Here is a 23197-nt window from a genome sequence, read left to right as displayed (position 1 = left end):
AAAAACATAGAAAAACATAGAAAAACATAGAAAAACATAGAAAAACAGAAAAACATAGAAAAACATAGAAAAACAGGAGCAGGAACAAGTCATTTGGCCCTTTGAGTATGCTCCATCATTCAATATGGTCATGGTTGATCATCCAACCCAAGGGCCTGTTCCCACTTTTTCCCCATATTCTTTGATCCCTTCAGACCCAAGTGCTATATCCAACTCCCAGACTAAACCCAAGAGTGCATCAGCAGACAAAACTAGAGATTACATAATAATTCAACAAGAGCTCCTGCACGCCAACGTGATCCAGAGCAAACACATCTGTCTGCTGCTGCATGAATTTAGGCTCAGAGTTTAAGTTGGCGGCCAAACTACACACACCGTGACACATCAGGGAGGGGAAAGGTACCTGGATACTTTTTAACCATAAGGTGATCACAACCCATAAGCCTTCTAGTTTCGTCCATGGTCAGGAATAGTTGTGTGTGACCACGAATGCATTAGATAAGGGGACCAACACCTGATAAATGGTGGAGCCTTAGTGTTTGCAATTGTCTGGCAGGTTTGAGATTTCTGCAAATATATGGACAAGAGCAATGGCTACAGGGTGATAGAGTGAACTGACTATGGCATAGACAGCCAGGGGAGTGAATAGGAATGTCATAGGGAATAATATAGTCAGGGGGTAGGCTCAATACTCTGTAGCCAGCAGCAAGTGCTCAGGCTGTGTTGCCTGCCAGGGTTTGGGCCATCTGTACTGGGCTGGCAAGGAACTTGTTGTGGAAGGGATAGGATCCAGTGGCTGTGATCCACATAGATAAAACTAAAACAAGAGGTGTCACTAAAGGAGTATGACCAGACAGGGGCTGAACTAAAAAGCAAAACCTCAAAGGTAGTAAAGCTCCAGTTCAAACGATTGGTATGGGAGAAACAGGTTTCAATTGATAGGGCATTGGCACCATGACTGGCAAAATTGGAACTGTACTGTTAGAATGTTCTTCACCTGAACTGTTTTGGGACTAATATTTTGGTGGGTTGCATAACTTGGGAGGTAGAACAAATTTTAAATGTTGGGGGTGAGGGATCAGTATTGAGAGGATGAGATGAATTAAATAGAGAAGAGGTAAGGTCAGAGAGCAGGGTGGTTAAAGGGAAATGATAATCAGATTGTGGCAGCAAGTGACAGAATGTATAAACCCAAGAGTGCACCAGCAGACAAAACCAGAGATTACAAGAATAGTGAAAAGACAGAACTAAAAAGGTCTGTGTCTTAACGTATGCAGTAGTTATAACAAAGCGGGTGAGCTGCAAAATAGAAGAAATAGACCAGCTGCCTCTTCAAACCAGCTCTGCCATTTCAACAAGATCATAGTTGATCTGTCTCTCGAATTCCACACTTACATCTACCCAAGATCAGTGTCCTGGTATATTCTTTTCTTTCATTCAAAGGATATGGGCCTCACTATTTATGTCCAGTATTTATTTTCCATCTCTAAGTGCCCTTGAGAAGGCGGTGGTGAGCTGCCTTTTTGAACTGCTGCAGTCCATTTGGCATAGATACACACACAATGTTGTTAGGGAAGGAATTCCAGGATCCTCACCCAGCAACACTGAAGGAATGGCAATATATTTCCAGGTCAGGGTGGTGAGTGGCTTGGAGAGGAACTTGCAGGTGGTGGTGTTTCCATGTATCTGCTGTTGTTGCCCTATTAACATGGCTGTGGCCATGGGATTGAAAGGTGCTATGTAGGGAGCTTTGGTGAATTTCTGCAGTGAATTTTGCAGATGGTGTTCACTCTTACTACTGAGTGTCAGTGGTGTAGGGAGTGGATGTTTGTGGATGAGACGTCAAAAAAGCACACTGCTTTGTCCTGGATGGTGTCAAGCTTCTTGAGTGTCTTTGGAGCTCTACCCATCCAGGCAAATGGGCAGAATTCCACCACACTCTTGACTTGTGCCTTGTAGTTGGTGAACAGGCTTTGGGGTATCAGGAGATAAGTTTCTTGCTGCAGGATTCCTCTGATCCACTCTTGTAGCCACAGTATTTATATGGATATATCATAGAATCCCTACAGTGTGGAAACAGGCCCTTCGGCCCAACAAGTCCACACCAAACCTCAGGGCACCCACCCAGACCCATCCCCCCATCTACACCTCCCTGAACACAACGGGCAATTTAGCATGGCCAATCCACCTAACCCGCACATATTTGGACAGTGAGAGGAAACCGGAGCACCGAGGAAACTCACGCAGACACTGGGAGAATGTGCAAACTCCCCACAGACAGTTGCCCGAGGCTGGAATCGAACCCAGGTCCCTGGCGCTATGAGGCAGCAGTGCTAACCACTGTGCCACCGTGCCGCCCAAGTCCATTGGGATAGTCCAGATCAAGTTACGGTCAATGGCAACCCAGAACATTGGGAATGTGGGATTCAGTGATGACAATGTCATTGAATGTCAAGGGGCGGTGCTTGGATTCTCTTGTTAGGCATGGCAATTGCCTTGCACTTGTGTGACATGAATCACGAAAGTCTATAAGTACAGGTAAAGTAAGTTATTAAGAAGACAAATAAAACGTTGTAATTTATTGCAAGGGGAATGGCAAACACAAGTAGGGATTTTTTGCCACAATTGTCTGGCCTGTTGGTAAAACCACATCAGTAGTTCTGTATGCAGTTTTGGTCTCCTTATTTAAGAAAGTGGGGCAGCACGGTGGCTCAGAGGTTAGCTCTGCTGCCTCACAGCACCAGGGACCCGGTTCAATTCCAGCCTCGGGCAACTGTCTCTGTGGAGTTTGCACGTTCTCCCAGTGTCTGCATGGGTTTCCTCCGGGTGCTCTGGTTTCTTCCCACAGTCTGAAGATGTGCAGGTTGGGTGGATTGGCCGTGCTAAATTGCTCATAGTGTTCAGGGTTGTGTAGGCTAGGTGGATATACCATGGGGAATGCAGGATTGCAGGGATAGGTTAGGGGGTGAGCGTGCGTGGGATGCTCTTCAGAGAGTCAGTGTGGACTTGTTGGGCCGAATGGCCTGTTTCCACACTGTAGGGATTCTGTTCTAAAGACGTAAATGCCTTGTAGACCCAGATCAGAGAAGGTTCACTGGAATTACACCTAGTTTAGGCATGTTAACTTATGAGGAAAAACTGGGCAAATTGCATGTGCATTTATTGGCATTTAAAAGAACTGAGAGGTGATCATATTTAAATGTTGGGACTTGGCAAGGTGGTTGTTGAAAGGATGTCCCCTCTTTTGGGAAAGCCTAAAAGTACGTTACGCTGTTCAAAAACAAAGGTTTACCCATTTCAGACAGAGATCAGGGGAATTTCTTCTCTGCCTGAGGATAGTGAGTCTTAGGAACTCTCTTTACCAGTGAGTGGTAGAGGCAGGTTCATTGAATATTTTTAAGGCAGAGTGCAGCGATTGGGAACAGGTTGACCTCATTAACTGTGAGGTTCTTGATTAGGGGTGTTAACCTGGGCCAAATCAGGAAAGCCTTGGCTGACCAATATAACCAGATTAGAATCTCCGAAGCTATGGACTGACTTCTGAGCCACAGCCAGTGTATTCTGCACTAGTAAGTAAAGAGTGAATGGTGATGGGACCCGGCCTCTGTGCAGTTATTTCACAGAGGTAGATAAATTCTTGACAAACAAGGGAGTCAAAGGGTATTTGTGGGCTGGGCTGGGCTGGGCTGGGCTGGGCGGAAGGGATTCTTTGAAGGCGTAACATGTTCTGTAGATAAAGGGGAACCTGTGGATGCATGTACTTGGATTTCCAGAAGGCATGTGACAAAATTGCACAATGATTTTTGTGCAAAGTAGGAAATCATGACATGGGGGTAAAATATTAACATGAACAGAAGACTGGCTGGCAGGATGACAGAAAACAGAGTCTGCATAAATGGATCTTTTTCAGATTGGCAGGTTCTGATGAGTTGGGGCCCACAGGGATGTGTGCTGGGCCCTCAATGTTTTACAATTTATGTCTATGTCTTAGATGAGGGAATTGAATGCAAAGTTGATAAATTAGAGATGACAAAGTAGGAAAGCATGCTGTGAAGATGACATAACAAGAATGCAGTCTGTTAATTAGTTATAAAAAAAGTGTGATCTTCAGTGCATACGTTGTATGCAGCTAAAGAAATAATAGTAATCTTGTTTCCAAGGCTTCCAGTAATGCAATTCCAACCAGGTGCTGAGAATGGATTACAATTACTAGACTGACTTGTCATTCTGGACTCTATCTTGCAAAGACCACTTCTCACTGATGCCTGGTTAAGAGCAGAATACAGTAAACGGATTGTAAACCAGCATATTTGCCCTGTGTGGTCTCCCATACAGGCAATAACAAATCAAAGTTGCAGCTACTTACCAATCCTGCCTGTCCAAACAGCAACTGCACAGCAGTTTTGCAGGCACCACGCCACGTGGAGGGGCAGACCTGATTGAGGATCTCTGTCGGAGACTCATCTCGTGGTGAGACTTCGTTCTGCCCAGCTGCCTCCTTGATAAGTTGCACCATTGCTTGCTGCAAACAAAGCCCATGTGAGTTTTCCATATAACAGCCATCTGTTAAAACAAATCTCTTTCCTTTAATACAAACCTTTACAGTTTAAAGAGAAAAGTAGAACAGGTTTGTGAGAACACAAGTTAGGTTGAAGAAATAGTGCATTTTATCTATCTCCAGCTGTGAATTATTTCTTTACCCAGCTCAAGAACTGTGGAAATACCTGCTTCGTCCATTTCCATTCATTCAAAAGGATTTTGAAATCCAAATTGACATAATCCACCAGGACCTCCATTCACCACCTGCCCTTCCTTGCTCTTTTCTAGTGCAATAGTATTTGGATCTCAGTCCCTGGTCTGGGTTCTTCAATATGTTAAAGTATTGACTTGCTATGCAAGCCCTCTTCCAAATGGATCACTTTCTTCACCTCAATTATTTTAGACCATTATTGAGTAATAAACCTCACATTTATAAAACAGAAAATCATACTTTTGCCTTTAAAAGGGGATGAAATCAAAACAGCGATGCTTGTGCTAAAACTGAAAATTTTGAAGAATGAGACAACAAGCGTTCAGGGCCAGCATGTTCTGGTTAGTGTGAAGGGCAAGATTGGCAGGAGTAGGGAACACTGGATGATTACAGATATTGAGGCTCTGATCAAGAGAAAGGAGGCATATGTCAGGTATAAACAGCTGGGATCAGTGAATCCCTTGAGGATATAGGTGGTGTAGGAGTACACTTAGGAGGGAAATCAGGAGGAGCAGATCAACGAGGTCATCTATGTGTGGAAGTGAAGGAGATGGGTGAGATCCTAAATGAATATTTTGGGCCAGTATTTACTGTGGAGAAATACATGGAAGCTAGGGAACCTGGGGAAATAGACAGTGATGTCTCGAAAAGAGTCCACATTACAGAAGAGGAAGTGCTGGAGGTCTTAAACTGCATAAATTACTGGGACATGATCGAGTATATCCCAGGACATTGTGGGGAGCTAGGGAAGAAATTAAGGGACCCTGAGCGGAGTTATTTATATCACTGACAGCCATAGGTGAGGTGCCAGAAGACTGGAGGGTGCCAAATATGGTGCCATTATTTAAGAAAGGCTGCAAGGGAAAGCCAGGTGACTACAGAACAGTGAGCAACTGTTGGAAGGGATTCTGACAGACAGGATTTACATGCATTTGCAAAGACAAGGACTGATTAGAGATAGTTAACATGGCTTTCTCACAAACTTGGCTGAGTTTTTTTAAAGAGGTGACGAAGAAGATTGATGGAGGCAGAGTGGTAGAAGTTACCTACACAGATTTTAGCAAGACCTTTGACAAGGTTTCGCATGGTAGACTGGTTAGCAAATTCGATCATATGGGATCCAAGGAGAGCGAGCCAATTGGATACAAAATTGGCTTGATGATAGGAGACAGAGAGCAGTGGTAGTGGGTTGTTGTTCAGTTTGGAGGCTTGTGATCAGCAATGTGCTGCAAGGATCAGTGCTGCATCCACTGTTGTTTCATATTTATATCAATAATTTGGATGAGAATGTAAGAGGCATGGTTGGTAGGTTTGCGGATGACACCAATATTGGTAGTTTGTGTACAGTGAAGAAGGTTATCTAGAGAACAACAGGATCTTGATCAACTAGGTTAGTGGGTCGAGGAATGGCAGATGGAGATTAATTTAGATAAATGTGAAGTGTTGCATTTTGATAAGACAAACCAGGGCAGGACTTAGACAGTTACTGGCAGGGCCTGGGAGAATGTTGTCAAACAGAGAGACCAAGGGGCGCAGGTACACAGTTTCTTGAAAGTGGTGTCACAGGTAGACAGGAAGGCGAAGCTGGTGTTTCGCATGCTTGCCTTCACTGGTCAGAGCACTGAGTATAGGAGTTGGATTGTCATGTTGCGGCTATACAAGGTAAGGCTACATTGGGAGTACTGCATATGATTAAACTGGAAAGGGTGCAAAAATAATTTACAAGGATGTTCCCAACACTGGAGGGTTTGAGTTAAGGGGAGGCTGGATAGGGTGGGACATTTTTCGCTGGCGTATAGAAGGCTGAGGGATGACATTATAAAGATTTATAAAATTATGAGGGGCATATATAAGGTGAATAGCCAAGGTCTTTTCCCCAGGGTAGGGGAATCCAAAACTAGATGGCATAGGTTTAAGGTGAGAGGGGCAAGATTTAAAAGGGACTTTAGGGGCAACGTTTTCACACAGAGGGTGGTGTGTATATGGAATGAGCTACCAGAGGTGGTGGTAGAGGTGAGCACAATTACAACATTTAAAAGACATTTGAACAAGTAAATGGATAGGAAAGGTTGAGGGGGCTATGGGCCAAACGTAGGCAAATGGGACTAGTTCAATTTTGGAAACTGGTTTTTTGGTCAGCATGGATGAGTTGGGCCAAAGGGTCTGTTGCTGTGCTGTATGACTCCATAGCTTTAACTCCATAAACACTCAGCAAATGTTGATTGTTGATGTGAGCTGCTAAGAAAAGCTGCTTGGAGCAGTCCTAGTTATCATGGTCTTTATTGAGTTAGCTCCAAGCTGGAATAACAGCCATTGCAGAAATGAATGATGCCCAAATATAACAGCAAGGAATCAAAACCTTCTGAAAAGGTGCAGTGAATTTCATCCACTTTTGGTTTGCAACCACTGTAAAGCAGCAATCAACAAGCGAAACAGAGGGTTGCACTACAAAGTCAAAAGAGGAAAGCAAATAGCAAAATGCTCTGACCAAACTGCATTTCCAAGGATTGTTACCAGTGCTGGTCACCACAAACACATCGTATTAACCCTCCTTTCCATTTTTGACATCTTAAAAAGCAAGGTAACATAATAAATAAGCCTAATTCTTAACACAACTGCAGACCAAGTTGTGAGAACAGTTCATAAGTAAAGAAAGGTAAATTTAGGGTTGATGGAAGAGAATTACAACAGAGCAGACATTGCTTTGAGCAGTCGAGACAAAAGCCCTGGCATCAATTTAAAAAACAGCTGGATGCATTAACTGAAAAGGAAGGGGCAGTTATAGTTTTCTTTCTGCTAGATGAGGCGGTTTGGACCAAATTATCTTCCTCGTTGGTCTCCATTTGTGGGCAATGCACTCAAACTCACACACAAATCTTATTAAAGATTTTTTTAAACAGCAATTTATTTCTTGCTGTGTAAGTTTGTGCAATATATCAGACATCTGTCTGTAATGGTAAGGTGTAATAGATCACATAAACAGAAGTCCCACATGAGCACAATTAAAAACTTGTTTTTAAAAAGCTTGTTGATGTCAGTCCTGGGGACCGCTGGAAAATAAGGTGCAGAAGGAGCTGCACGACATCTATTAATCTGACCATTAATCACATAACCAATCCACTGGGCTGACCACAAATATCTCCAGCATGCTTTGATCAGTGAGTTTTCATGCACTCATAATGATTCATCCTTTTTCCATTCAATTATACTGCAGCTCACCAGAACTTTCCTTCATATGTTCCCTCACAGGGATATCACACTCTATTTGAAGTTTATATTTACCCTCACAATCCCTTGTGGCTTAAATTTCTTGAGCTGGAGAGGATCTGGTCCATAAAATGCCTTTGTTGGGAGAGTCATAAATGACCATTCAGCCCACTGTGCCTGTGTCAGCTCTTTGAAAGAACTATCCAATTACTTCCACTCCCTTGCTCTTTCTCATAACTTTGCGAATTTTTCTTATTCAAGTGCTATCCAATTCCCTTTGAAAGTCACTGTTGAATCTTCCTGTGCAAGCCACTGCGTTAATAAATTATTTCATTTCTAGTTTTTCTTTGTCAATGATCCTAAATCGGTGTCCTCTCATTACTGTCCTACCTGCCGGTAGAAACAGTTCCTCTTTAATACATTCAATACAGATTTTCAGCAGAAAGGGTACAGGTTGGCACACATCTCAAATCAGTGCCAGCCAGCCACCCACCACACACTCACCCCTAAAACAGAACAGAGGTGACTGAAAGAGGCAATACCAGAATTCCACTCTGAAGGTTTTCCAATTGCATGCCTTTTAATTTCATTATCTTGGGAATTCAATCTTGTATATCCAAGAATATATATGGGGATGTCAATTCAGTCTGAGGATTCAGGATATTTTCATGCCTTCATGGGAGTGCAGCTGGCTCAGCCAGTATTTGTTGCCTAACCCTAATGGCCCTGGAGAAGGCGATGTTGAGCTGTCTTCTTGAACCACTAATGATACCCACAGGGCTGTGAGGGAGGGAGTTTCTGAATTTTGATCCAGTGACAGTGAAAGTTCTAAATCAGCATAGTGTGTGGCTTGGAGAGGAAACCTACAGATGGCGGTGCTCCCATGTGTCTGCTGCCCTTGTTCTTCTAGATGATACAAGTTGTGCGTTTGGAAGGTGCTGTTGAAAGATCCTTGGTGAGATGTGGTCTGGTTTGTAGATGGTACACACTGCTGCCATTGTCTACCAATAATGAAGGGAGTGAGCATTTCAAGTGGTGGATGTGGAGCCAATCAAACAGAATGCACTGTCTTGGATGGTGATGAGTTTTTTGAGTGGAGTTTCTTGTTGGAGCTGCGCTCATCCAGACAAGTGGGGAGTATTCCATCACACTCCCGACTATATCCTGATTATACCCAGAGCAGAAAGAGGTGTCTTATACAGCCTATAGCTGGACACAGTATTTTTAGTGCAATTTCCAGAAAAGGCACTGAATCTTGAAACTAACATTAAGACCATTGGTGGAGGCAAAAGACATTTTTGGTCTTTAGGTATTGAAGGTATAGAAAAAGTGCTTTACTTGATGTTTCCCAAGGAAAACAACTTTGCCAAAGCTGCAGTCATTGTAGAGGATGCTGGACAAGGTAAAAATGGTTAAACAGGAGGTACTTAAAGTGGATAAGTTACTTGGTCTAGTTGGAATATATCCCAGGGTGCTGAGGGAACGGAGTAGAAATTGTAGAGGTACTAGCTACAACAATCAATGATCCTCAGACTAAGGTTGTGTCACTTGATTATTTTTTACATCGTGATTATGTAGTATCACTGCATTGATATATCTGGAACAAAGCCTTCATTTCTGGGCATTATACTTCAGGAAGGATATACTGGCATTGGAGAGGATCTGCTTTGCCTATTTCCTTGTTCTGATTGCCATACCAGAGCAAGTGGTTTTTCTGTGTCTACCTTATTGAATCCCTTTGTTAGTTTAAACATCTTGATTAGATAATTTCCTCAGCTGTCTAAATTCAAGATCCAGCCAAGTCTATGCAACCAATCATAATTTAACCCTTTTTATATCCAGATCATTCTGATGAATCTGCACTGCAGATCCTCTCCAATGCTAGTATATCTTATCCAAAGTATTTTGACAATGCCTCAACATGTTCTATTTTCAAACCATTTGGTCTTGTGTAAAAACATATTTACAAAAATGTTTTTACAAGTGTTATCACATATTCAGAAATATAAGTGTCAAATTTTTACTCAACTCCAGTATAATTACAGAGATCAGCAGGAAAGAGGAGATTATTCTGCCAAATGGATCAATAAACAACAGGCTTTCTATAAAGACTGTATCTTTTACTTTTCTTTTCTGTTGAGGACTGATATGAGAAAAGAATTATTTTCAAAGCCAAGGAGTATTGAAGGATTACTGTAGTTTTTAAAAGCAAGTAACCTCACATATTATAAACACCTGCTGCTTGTTCAAGCAGTATTTGAAGTGTAGTTTTCAGATAAGCTGGAGCCCATGAGGTGTATACAAATGGAGCTTCAACCAGCTACAAGCAGCTGAGTGGTCTGTGGACTCGTGGCCAGTTATCGATGACAAAGATCTTCTGCTTGCTAACAACTGTGAGATTTGTTCTCAGGTAGCAGAAAAGCTTGTGACTATGAACAAGATGCAGAGAAGCCTCTAGACTTCCATCAGCTCAGGAGCTCAGTTCTCTGCGGTAAAAGCAACTTTAAGCTTGATAAAATCAGTTATCTTTTCTTCAGAGGTTGCTGTGTTTAGAAGTTGTTGTGTTCAGAAGCTATGACTTTTAATTAATATGACCTTGAACCACTCACCCGTGCCTCCCTGTAAAATCAGTGAAAGCATCCAGAGAAGGAAGACAGAGAAGCAACATGCTGATCAGTACAAGAAAGATCTTAACAGATCCTGTGAACAGGGGTCACTGAACAGCTTTGCCAGATTTTCCTTCCACCCACAACATCCATTGTCGTTCGCTGTCTGCATCTGTTGGTGTGTGTAAGTGGGTTAGAGTTGTATGCTGATGGTTCATAATTGTTAACCTGTAGTTCGAACTTATTTATTTGTAATAAATGGCAATTCTTGTTAAGTAAGGAAACTTAGTTCATGCTTACTGCTAACCAGAGTATAAAATACAGCGAGACAACAAGGTGCAGCGCTGGATGAACACAGCAGGCCAAGCAGCATCATAGGAGCAGAAAGGCTGACGTTTCGGGCCTAGACCCTTCATCAGAAAAGGGGGAGGGGAAGGGGGTTCTGAAATAAATAGGGAGAGAGTTGGAGGTGGATAGAAGAGGGATAGAGGAGAGGATAGGTGGAGAGGAAACAAACAGGTCGAAGAGGCGGGGATGGAGCCAGTAAAGGTGAGTGTAGGTGGGGAGTTAGGGAGGGGATAGGTCAGTCCAGGGAGGACGGACAGGTCAAGGGGGCGGGATGAGGTTAGTCGGTAGGAGATGGGGGTGCGGCTTGAGGTGGGAGGAGGGGATAGGTGGGAGGAAGAACAGGTTAGGGAGGCGGGGACGAGCTGGACTGGTTTTGGGATGCGGTAGGGGGAGGGGAGATTTTGAAGCTTGTGAAATCCACATTGATACCATTGGGCTGCAGGGTTCCCAAGCGGAATATGAGTTGCTGTTCCTGCAACTTTCGGGTGGCATCGTTGTGGCACTGCAGGAAGTCCAGGATGGACATGTCGTCTGAGGAATGGGAGGGGGAGTTGAAATGGTTCGCGACTGGGAGGTGCAGTTGTTTATTGCAAACCGAGCGTAGGTGGTCTGCAAAGCGGTCCCCGAGCCTCCGCTTGGTTTCCCCGATGTAGAGGAAGCCACACCGGGTACAGCGGATGCAGTATACCACATTGGCAGATGTGCAGGTGAACATCTGCTTGGGGCCTGGGATGGGGGTGAGGGAGGAGGTATGGGGGCAGGTGTAGCACTTCCTGCAGTTGCAGGGAAAAGTGCCTAACGACTAACCTCATCCCGCCCCCTTGACCTGTCCGTCCTCCCTGGACTGACCTATCCCCTCCCTAACTCCCCACCTACACTCACCTTTACTGGCCCCTTCCCCACCTCTTCGACCTGTTTGTTTCCTCTCCACCTATCCTCTCCTCTATCCATCTTCTATCCGCCTCCCACCCTCTCCCTATTTATTTCAGAACCCCCTTCCCCTCCCCCTTTTCTGATGAAGGGGCTAGGCCCGAAACGTCAGCCTTTCTGCTCCTATGATGCTGCTTGGCCTGCTGTGTTCATCCAGCCCTGCACGTTGTTGTCTCGGATTCTCCAGCATCTGCAGTTCCTACTCTCTCTGATTCTATAAAATACAGCTGCCATGGGGAATTGTGCTTACAGTTACACATCATACACGTGTGCTTCACTGATATGTTAAAGGGAACAGCGTACGAGACATAGTGTGGGGTGTATTAACAGGTGTATATTGGGCTGCAGGGATGGTACACACACATCTTTCCAGGGGTTCAAAGGCTTTCTTACTGTATCGTTCACACACACACAAGCTGTTCAGCTGTCCAGGAACTAATCAGAGAGCTGTCATCAAGGTGATGACTTCTGGCATCCACAACTAGTCACATCTTCACAAACTAATTAGGTACTTGTTGCTGGCAAAATCCTGCTCTGCATACACCCCTGTCTACAAACAGCTTCGTTCACTGCTTAAATAAAGTTGCAGCATAAATACCACAGTGAGTTTCAGTAACTTGTTTATAAAAGTGCAGCAATTCCTTCTACATTCCTTGGTTTTAAAGCATTTTCTCATTTGTGTCCGCAATCAAAATGACCAAAAATAATATGATATTGTCTTTACATGCCAAAACAAAGATACAATAACTGGTTAACATACACAGTTGGCATTCTGTAAAAGTTTATCCTTCTATACATACATAGGCAAAGCTGATGAATACATAGCCTGGTGAAGGATTTAAAAAAGGTTTCTTTGTAGAGATCAACTTTCTGAAAAAAAAATCACTTAGCCAATTTTTGAAGGCTAAAAAGTTAATATGTAGAATGTTTCAAAATCTGCCATTCTGATGTTCTGGCATGTGTGGTTAATAAACCAAGAATGCACAATTGCTTCTGGAGTCTTGACAGATACAGCTTGCTTAGAAAATATAAGGTTGAGCTGTTGCTTCCATCTCTCTTTTAGAAACACAAATTGGTTTCATCCTGAGCTCAGCAAGACAGATCTCCAGAAAATAGGAGGAGATCAGCTGGGCAGCACTTCTCTACAAGGCTCTTGTTCCCTAACTAATTCCAGAAACCAAAGTACTCTTCAACTACTTACTACTCAAATAACCCCAGCAGGAGTTTACAGCAGAACAGTTGTCAGTCAAGTGATTTCTGTGAAGCCTTGTTTAAAGAAAATGGTCACTGTCCACAGTGACCTTTCAAGAACAGTCCAAGTATTCCCATAAAACTGAAATAAATCAGTTTTTCCACAATCCTTGAAAGCTCAAATTGCCCAAGAAATATTGAATATGAACCATCATGGTAAAACATGTGAAATTCTTGTTACAACTTAAAGCACTCAGACATCAGCAGCTAAAGACACAGGTTGAGATGTTACAAGGCAACATAAAACCCAACACATCAGTTTTAGTATGGAAGGGCAAAATGTGTCGGAGCAGGCCTGGAGGGCCGAAGGGCCTGTTCCTGTGCTGTATTGCTCTTTATTCTTTGTTGTTCTATATCACAGACATTCCCAGATGACCATAAAGACACTCAAAAATACACAAGTGTTATAACAATGTCAGCTCCAAGGTCTCAAAGGAAATAACAAGCTGGAAGGGAATGTCACTGCCATTTCAAATACCAATGTGTTGAGAGGCAAATTTTATATAATCAAAACCTGATGTCACATCTGTGAACACAGACGCTAAACCAAATCCATTTGATATAAGCAGCTGTCAAGAACAATAGTCATTTCAGCTCAAGTACATCACACACTTAGGCACAGCTCTCCATTAGCAAAAAACTGTTAAACTATCAACTTAATTAACCCGTCAAAAGCTGGAATAGCATTGCAGCATTACAAATTTACTATTCAAGGAATGGTTATGGTGTACAGATGCACACTGTTGCAAGTTAATTTTCTGTAGGCAAATGGCCAGCAGTGGGCATCAATGTCAAAGGATGGAAAAGCCGATCAGCATTTCTGCTTCATTAGAGGTTGCTGGATGGTCATAACAAAGTGTTTATAAGGATGATGAGCAGGGACAGACATAGGCTCAGGTGTGATGCTTCTCACAGTTGAAAAGCCAGCCAACGTTCCCAGTAAAAATCATACATGAACACTAGTCACTGTATGAAGGATTGGAGAATGTTCGAAGCCCGTGGAACTGCGCTCATGAGCAGAAATCAAGGTCTTAATAAAGTGAAAGGGTCAGGTGTAGGAAAACAGGCCCAGCAGAAGCATTATGATCAAGCTAATAGGTCCTAAATGGAAAAGCTACATCGAGAGTTGCACTTTTCACCAGCTCTTCATTTCCTCTTCACCAAAAACATTTCCAATCTAATCACCATCTGCCTCCAATAGAACCCAGGATAGTCTGTTTCATTTATTAATTATCCATCACTTTCACACAGAACAGTAGAGCACTTTATTAAAAAATCCTGTGAATGTGCCACTGTAAATACATCCCTCCTATTGTACAACCCACTTGAAAGTGAAATGCAAGCACTGTGTTTCTGGGAATCTGAAGTTATTCGTTCTTCAAACTCAGCACAAGAGGTTGCTTTCATTTCAGACCCACACTTTCTGCACACTTACACCATACGCAACAAATATTCGGGTGGGTTCTGTTTGGTCATGACAATACCCCTGTTTACTTTCAATACGTAAACGAGAAGTATTAACTTCAGACATTGCCAACCCGGACACATGGCACAAACTGCATATCAGGCTCATTAATAAAACTGGAAGCAAAATACAAGAGAGAAAGTCTCAGCTCCATTCAAATTACTGTGCACGTTACAAAACAAAACATCTCAACATGCATCCCACACTCTGCATTACACCTTTCAATTTTTTAGGCTAATTCCCATCATGCAAAGCTTACATGTGAAGCTCTGGATTCACTCATTGATTCACTGGCTGTTGTTGCATAGTTAACACTGATCCAAAGATGTTATTATTATATTGACTATTTCAGATTTCCAGCATCTGTAGTATTTTGTTTCCGAGAGGCCGGACTTGGCAAATATCGTAAGCAAACTTCTGGAGTTCCAGCCATTGCACAAAGTCAACAGCATTTGTTTACAGCTGACAAAAAGTGACATTCTGCAGGGCAGTGCCACAGGTTTTAAACACTATCCAGCGTTGGAGCAGTCAAGGAGATTGCTTAGCTTACTGCCTCAGGCAATTCACTCACCTTCAGGTAGGTCACATACCAACATGAAAAAACAAAATACTGCGAGCGCTGGAAATCTGGAATAAAAATGGAAAGCAACGGAGATAGCAGATTTGGCAGCATTTACAGAGAAATAGAGTTAACATTTAAAGTCTGATAGGACTTCTTCAGAATAGGTGTGGGTGTGTGAAGAGTGCGCGTGTGTGAAGAGTGTGCGTGAACATTGTACACACACGCGCTCTCTCTCTCTCTCTCTCTCTCTCTCTCTCACACACACACAGGCTCATGCTCTCTCTCCCCCCTCACTCACACACACATTCACACTTTCTCTCCCATTCTCCCTCTCTCACACACTCACTCATTCTGTCTATTCCCCCCTCCACCACATAAACACACACACCCACACAGACACATATGTAAATCATTGGGGCAAATTTGTATTTGCAGATACATTCTATTTTGTTCAAAGAGTACACAGTTTATAGACAGTCAGTCAGTCAGTCAATGTGGTGCTTTATAAATTCCTACTTTAGAAATAAAACCAGTTTGACTCCAAACCAAAACACAAACAGATTCTAAACAAGGCCTCAGACTTAATACGCATTGTCTGACCTAAAATGTCACCTCTTCTTTACACTGATAAAACCTTTAGTTCTCTCAGGACAGTGATTTGAAAGGAATTCAGGGATTTACATACACATATTAATCAATTAAAACCTTCTAACTGATTGAAGATTTGACAGCATCTTAGCTTTGTTTCATATAGCCTCATCAGTGGTGTGACCCTTTGATCTTTTACTTACAAATTCTGTGTCAGATACTATTTCTCACTAACACCTGAAGGAGGAGTGAAGCTCTGAAAGCTTGTGTTGTCACATAAACCTGTTGGACTTTAACCTGGTGTCATGTGATTTCTGATCTTGATAACGATTGGCAGAGCATTTAGCCTACTCCTGCTCATAGACCTCTTGTGCTTACATTCACCAACCTGTCGGACGGATTTATGAACAAATAACAGAGAAACAAAAATAGCTCCCTTTGAAGCTGCAACTACAGACAAGACCAAATGCCTGTGTTAAACCAAGTAAAAAGTAGAAGTAAACCTCCCATTTGTTGGCAAAAGGAAGTTTTCCTGATTTTATATATTTTAGCAAGTTGCAGTGCATAGAGCCTTGGTGAAACCTCACCTGGAGTAATGAACACAGTTTTCGTCCCTTTATCCAAGGAAGAATATACTTGTCATAGGGAGAGTTCAAAAGAGTTTCACCAGATCAATTTTGGGTAGCAGAATTGTTTATGAAGAAAGTTTGAGGAAACTCTGGGTCTGTATTCCTGGACTTTCATAGAATGAGAAGGGATTTCATTGAAATGTATAAAGTTCTTTCATGGTGTGACAGGGTAAATATAAATAGGGCATACTACCGGCTGATGGCTCGAGAACCTGGGGACATCTCACAACAAGGGGCAGCCTTTAATACTATGATGAGGAGGGATTTTTTTCATTCAGAAAATGGTGCTGACCTATTGTCCTACTAAGATCAATCTACCTTGCATACCCTACATTTTATTATCCTCCATGTGCCTATCCAAGAGTCGCTTAAAAGTCTCTAAAGTATCTGACCCTACTACCTCTGCCTGCAGCGCATTCCACATGCCCACCACTCTCTGCGTAAAGAACCTACCTCTGACATCTGCCCTATACCTTCCTCCAATCATCTTAAAATTATGCCCCCTCATAATAGTCATTTCCGCCCTGGGAAAGTCTCTGGCTATCCACTCTATCTATGCCTCTCATCATCTTGTAAACCTCTATCAAGTCACCTCTCATCCTTCTTCGCTCCAATGAGAAAAGCCCTAGCTCTCTCAACCTTTCCTCATAACACCTGCGCTCCAGTCCAGGCAGCATCCTGGTAAATCTCCTCTGCACCCTCTCTAAAGCTTCCACATCTTTCCTATAATGAGGTGACCAGAACTGAACACAATATTCCAAGTATGGTCTAACCAGAGTTTTATAGAGCTGCAGCATAACCTCACGGCTCTTAGACTCAATTCCCTTGCTAATGAAAGCCAACACACCAGACGCCTTCTTAACAACCCTACCAACTTGGTAGCAACTTTGAGGACATGGACTCCAAGATCCATCTGTTCCTCCAGACTGCCAAGAATCCTGCCATTAACCCTGTATTCTGCATTCAAATTCGACCTTCCAAAATGAATCACTTCACACTTTTCTGGGTTGAATTCCATCTGCCACTTACTTGTCCAGCTCTGCATCCTGTCAATGTCCCGTTGCAACCTACAACAGCCCTGCACACTGTCCATAACTCCACCAACCTTTGTGTCATTGGCAAACTTACTAACCCACCCTTCTACTTCCTCATCTAAGTCATTTATAAAGATCACAAAGGGCAGAGGTCCTAGAACAGATCCCTGCGGAACACCACTGGTCACCGAGCTCCAGGCTGAATCCTTTCCCTCTACTACCACCCTCTATCTTCTATTGGACTGTCATGTTCCATATAAACATAGAAATCATTACTGGAAATAAGACTATGGTCAATCTATCTCACCCTCTACCAGCCTAGCAGATGCATGATACAACATTAATGCAGTTGTTGGCTAATCACTGATCAATCTCCAACTGTGAGTTCGCAATATATACAGACAGAAAACAAGAAAACCCCAGTGTGCTGGAGCGCTTTGGGAAGCGTGGGCCTCTCAAGCATGCTAAAAGCACCACACATGCCTCAAATCACTTGCACATTGCGTCCAAAATATTATTCTTGGATAGAAACTGAAAGAAGTTCTTCTGATTTGAAACATAACTGACCTGCAACTTCTCAGAAAGTCCTGACAGTAACCTGTAGCAGCGCTGATAACTCCATTGCTACAAATGCTGCAGATACTGGAAGGCCAAAATATAAACAAATTGCAGGAAATCTCAGCAAGAACAGAAACTGAGTTAATCCCTTCATTACAATGTTGAAACAAAAGATCATCAATCTTAAAGAGCAACTCTGTTTCTCTCTCCTTATTTGATGCCAGATTTGAGTGTCTCAAATATTTTCTGTTTCCAATCTTTACTCTATGGTTTTGCTCTGCATAAGTCTCTTCTTTTTTAAACCTGCATGCGAATAATGACCATGGTCTCTGAACACCCTTTAAGGATGTTAAATTGCCATTGTCACCTAAAATACACAGGAGTAGAGCAACACCACTAGGTCCAACAAAACTGTGTTTGTGATGTGGGAAAATGTTCATGGTGGTAATTGTAACAGAGAGCTGAACCTAGATCCAAACTGAATTGGAACATTCAGAGGTCAGTGAGAAAAATCAGACATGTGACTCCAATCGTGTAATCAGTATCTTTAGCTAATAATGGAAATAAAACCATTTCAAAACACATTTACAAGACGTGCACTGGGATTGAAATGGCAGGAACTGATAGTGTGTGCTTTCCAGACAAAATCTTGAGCACATGCATGCTGTTTGAGAAATTACATACCTTAAGGGTTTACAATTTTTCAGAATTTTTAAACCAGATACATATCATGTTTACGTTCTTGCAACAGAAAAGAGACAGCATATCCTTTTTAAGCAACCAGTTACTAACTTCAAGGCCTCGTCTGACCTCAAATTATACTTCTGTCTCGGCACGGCGGCTCAGTGGTTAGCACTGCTGCCTCACAGCGCCAGGGACCCAGGTTTGATTCCACCCTTGGGTGACTGTGTGTGGAGTTTGCACATTCTCCCTGTGTCTGCGTGGGTTTCCTCTGGGAGCTCCGGTTTCCTCCCACAGTCCAAACATATGCAGGCTAGGTGGATTGGCCATGGAAAATTGCCTGTAGTGTTGAGGGATGTGGGTGGGTTATAGGGGGATGGGTCTGGGTGGAATGCTCTGAGGATCGGTGTGGACTTGTTGGGCCGAAGGGCCTGTTTCCACACTGTAGGGATTCTACGATAACCTGTCACAAAGATGACCTACCTCTAGCTCCATAATATAAGACACCTCCAACTCTACTTCAGTCTATCTGACACTGTAAACTGTATCTATGCCAATCACTACTCTCCTAAATAGCATCTCCTAGATTAGAATTAGAGGGGTCACTATTTGAAAATAAGGCGTTGTTCATTTAAGACAGAGATGAGGATTCTTTTCCTCTCAGATGGTCAAGAGTCTTTGAATTTGTTTGAAGTAGAAGTCAACAGATTCTTGATATGCAAGGAGATGAAAGGTTATTGGGGAAGGCAGGATACGGAATAATCAAATCAAACACTATTCTATTGAATGACAGAGCAGACTCAAGGGGCTAAGTGGTTTACTTCTCCTGCAAATTTGTACTTTTGTATGTATATTTGCAGCCACCGTTGCACTCTAAACTCTGCTGATTGTATTCTGTATATAACGAGCCCAGTTCAACTCGAAGCTCACTGACCTACAATGGATACCAACCAACCAACATCTTGATTCAAAAATTCTTATACCTTGCTTTTAAATCTCTCCATGGCTTCCCCTCCACCCAGTTCAATGACCATTTCCAGTCTTTTGACTCACCTTCTGAAACTCTGCTCCTAGTACTCACCTCTCTTGTGCAGCTTCACTAATACTACCATCTCTCATTGTACATGCCAGCATCCTGTCAATGGCAGCCATGCCTTCAACCACCTAAACCTCCTGCTCTGGAATTTCCCCTGTCTCTTCCAAGAGCCAGAAACCTAGTTTTAGGACTAAGCTTGCAGTTACTGCTCCTTATGTCGCTTCTTTTGCTCTTTTGTGATAACCATGAAGCTTTTATTACTGGTGCTATACAAATTAATTCAGGTGGTTTCCATTCACAAATCTTAACAAAAACAACACCTCACAATCAGAATAAAGCAGCTTTTGGAAACATGTACATAAAACCCTGCATTAATCTTGTAGTCTTCTTCCACATTCACATAAAACCTCAAATGTTAGAAATGTGAGGTAATACATTTTGGTCAAAGAGATACAGAGAAACAATACAGGCCCAATGGCACAATTCTGAGGGGGGTACATGAGCAGAGGGATCTCAGGGTTCACGTACATGATTCCCTGAAGGTAGCCAAGCAAGTTGAAACAGTAGCTAAGAAGGCTTATAGGATCCTTGGGTTTATAAATAGAGGCACAGAGTTTAAAAGCAAGGATGTGATGCTACAACCTCTACAAATCATTGGTCAGACCATATTTGGGAGATTGCGATCAGTTCTGGGCATCTTATTCAAGGAAGGATGTTAAAGCCCTGGAGATGGTTCAAAGGAGATTTACTAGAATGAGACCAAGAATGAATAATTTTAGACACAAGGAATGATTAGAGAAATTAGGCTCATTCTCCTTTAAGTACAGAAGATTAAGAGGTGACCTCACTGAGGTGTTCAAAATTATGAATAATCTTGACTGGGTAAAGGATATTCTGTTTCCACTAGTTGGCATATCAGTAGCTAAGGGTCACAATTTCAAGACTGTTAGCAAGAGAGCTAGCAGTGAGATGAGGAGGTAACACAGTGTGAAGCTGGAGGAACAGAGTGTGAAGCTGGAGGAATACAGCAGGCCATGGGCTAAATGTGGACTTTACCAGTTTCAAAATCTCCCCACCCCTGGCCTCATCCCATGACCAACCCTCCCTCTCATTCCCGCCTCCTTGACCTGGCACAACCTGTCCATCTTCTCTCCCACCTATCCGCCCCTCCCACCTCACTGACCAATCCCCACCACTGCCTACCTGCACTCACCTATCATCACCCCACCTACCTTCCCCAGTCCCACCCCTCCTCTCTCTATTTATTTCTGAGCTCCCTCTCCCTCCCCACTTCTGATGAAGGATCCTGACTCAAAACTTCAACTTTCCTGTTCCTCTGACGCTGCCTGGCCTGCTGTGTTCCTCCAGCTCGACACTGTGATGTCTGACTCCAGCATCCGCAGTTCTTACTATCTCTGAGTGAGAGGAGGAGAAACTTCTTTACTCAGAGAGTTGTTAGGATTTGGAGTGCACTGTCTGGGAAAGTGGATGAGGCAGATTCCATACGAGGTTTCAAAAGAGAGTTGGATATATATTTGAAAGTGATTAATTTTGAGGGCTATGGAGTTGGGACTGGAGAATAGGACTAGTTGCATAGCTCTTTTGGGAGCCAGCGCAGACACGATCAGTCGAACGACCTCCTTCTGTACTATAAAATTCTAGATATCATTCACTGTACAAGGAAATCAAATCAAGATACAATAATTGTTTAACAATCAAAAAATTGCACTCCTGACAATCACTGCAAATCACAAGTACCATTGCTATTCTCTAATTTATGAAAGCTTTTATATTGTAAGTTTTATCATTAAGAAAAAATTCTAAGTCCTTTACAGAATATATTTGTAACTACCATTTTAAGCTTCAGATTCTCTGCTCCAGACTCGCTGAAGGAGATGCCCTTCAGAAAATGGGGTCCAATTTGTACAGGTACAGTGGGAAGCTCACACTGAAGTGGTTGAGCAGGATACTGTTTCCTTCCTGCTTGCTTCACCTCAGCCTCACTGCAGCAGCCCTGCGAAAAGATCACATGAAATAGGCATGGTGTAAAAGATTAACAAAGTAGATATATTCAGTACCAGATATATCATAAAGGTATCCCAACACCCTACCAAAAACCTCACCTTATTGCAAATTCATTGGCCAATCATTAAACTGAAGAAAGTCTGATTTTGTTGGATAAGACCATTAAACTTAAAAGCAGAAGGCGGCCATTTGGCTCAGTGTGTCTGCTCCACCATTCAATGAAATCACGGTTGATCTGAATTCTCAACTCCACTTTCCTGACTTTTCCCCATATTTATGATTCCCCTAAGATTAAAATTTTGCCTCAGCCTTGAATATACTTAACAACCCCAAACTTGACAGCCCTCTGTAGTAAAGAATTCTATAGATTCACTACTGTCTGACAGAACAAATTCCTTTTCACCTCTGTCATAATCAGAGATAATTCTGAGATTATGCCTTTTGGTTTGCAAGGTCACTACTCACTCCTCTCAATTCCAATTAATACAGGCATAAACTATGCAACGTCTTCTCATAAGACAATCACCAAGACTCCTTAGACAGCACCCACAATCCCCACAACCACTTCCATCTAGAAGGACAAGGACAGCATGAGAACACTTGGAAACACCACCATCTGCAAGTTCCCCTCCAAGCCACTCACCATCCTGACTTGGAAATATATTACCATTTCTTCATTGTTACTGTGTCAAATCCTGGAATTCCCTCCCTAAGGGCATTGTGGGTATCACCGCAGGACATGGAATGTAATGGTTCAAGACTGGTTGTGGCTCACTACTACCTTCGCAAGGGCAACTATGTGATGGGCAATAAATGCTGGCCCAGTTAGTGATGCTCCAGCCCATGAATAAACTTTAAAAAAAAAATCTCTCCACCCCCATGATCAACCTAGTGAAACTTCTCTCGACTGCTTCCAATGCCATTATTTTTTTCCTTAGATAAGGGGAACAAGCCTATTCAAAGTATTCCAAATGTGGTCTAACTTGCATAGTTCTAGCAAGAGTTCCATATTTTTATCATCCATTCCTTTTAAAATAAAGGCTGACATTCATTTACCATACCCATTAACTGCTGAATTGGATGCTAATTTTTTGTGATTTATGCATGTGGACTCCTAAATCTCTTTGTTGCTGTAGCTTCCTGAAGTCTTTCTCCATTTAAATAATATTCAGCTCCTCTGTTGATGATCATCATCCTCCATCCTTATTTAAATAAAAAGTACAAGTCATACTATTGTCACTCAGTAAGGTTCAATACAAGTTTGTCAGAAGTGGGCCCTGGTCTCCTGGTTACTCAGTTCATGACAGAGTACCAATTGAGTAAGATTCTGCCAACCCAGCTCAGGCAACTCTTTTCTGTATGCACTGAAATTTTTCATACTTTTGACCCCTTCTTTGAATTTTGTGGGTTTGGAGGCTCAAAGACGGCTGACTTCGTGCTGTTGCATCAATGATGGATAAACCCTAAATCAGAATTCTGGACACGTTTTAGTATCAGCAACAGCTTTCCCCATGGTTGGATGCTCCT

General features: G+C 42.6%; 1 protein-coding gene across 6 annotated transcripts in view; it reads right to left on the bottom strand.

Annotated features, from left to right (window-relative positions):
• garre1 (granule associated Rac and RHOG effector 1) overlaps nt 1–23197 on the bottom strand; it is a 200728-nt gene that overhangs the window by 25524 nt on the left and 152007 nt on the right. For all 6 annotated transcript variants that reach the window (XM_048605757.1, XM_048605759.1, XM_048605760.1 and 3 more), the window contains 2 exons: nt 21498–21659; nt 4367–4522 (listed from right to left, as the gene is read on the bottom strand). In XM_048605757.1, coding sequence (XP_048461714.1) covers nt 4367–4522; nt 21498–21659 — 318 coding nt within the window. The remainder of the gene's footprint in view (nt 1–4366; nt 4523–21497; nt 21660–23197) is intronic.

This window comes from Rhincodon typus, chromosome 15 (assembly GCF_021869965.1).
Source record: "Rhincodon typus isolate 14 chromosome 15, sRhiTyp1.1, whole genome shotgun sequence".
Lineage (NCBI taxonomy): Eukaryota > Metazoa > Chordata > Chondrichthyes > Orectolobiformes > Rhincodontidae > Rhincodon > Rhincodon typus.
The sequence above is the reverse complement of the archived record's forward strand: the minus strand, read 5'-3'. Positions and strand labels throughout refer to the sequence as shown.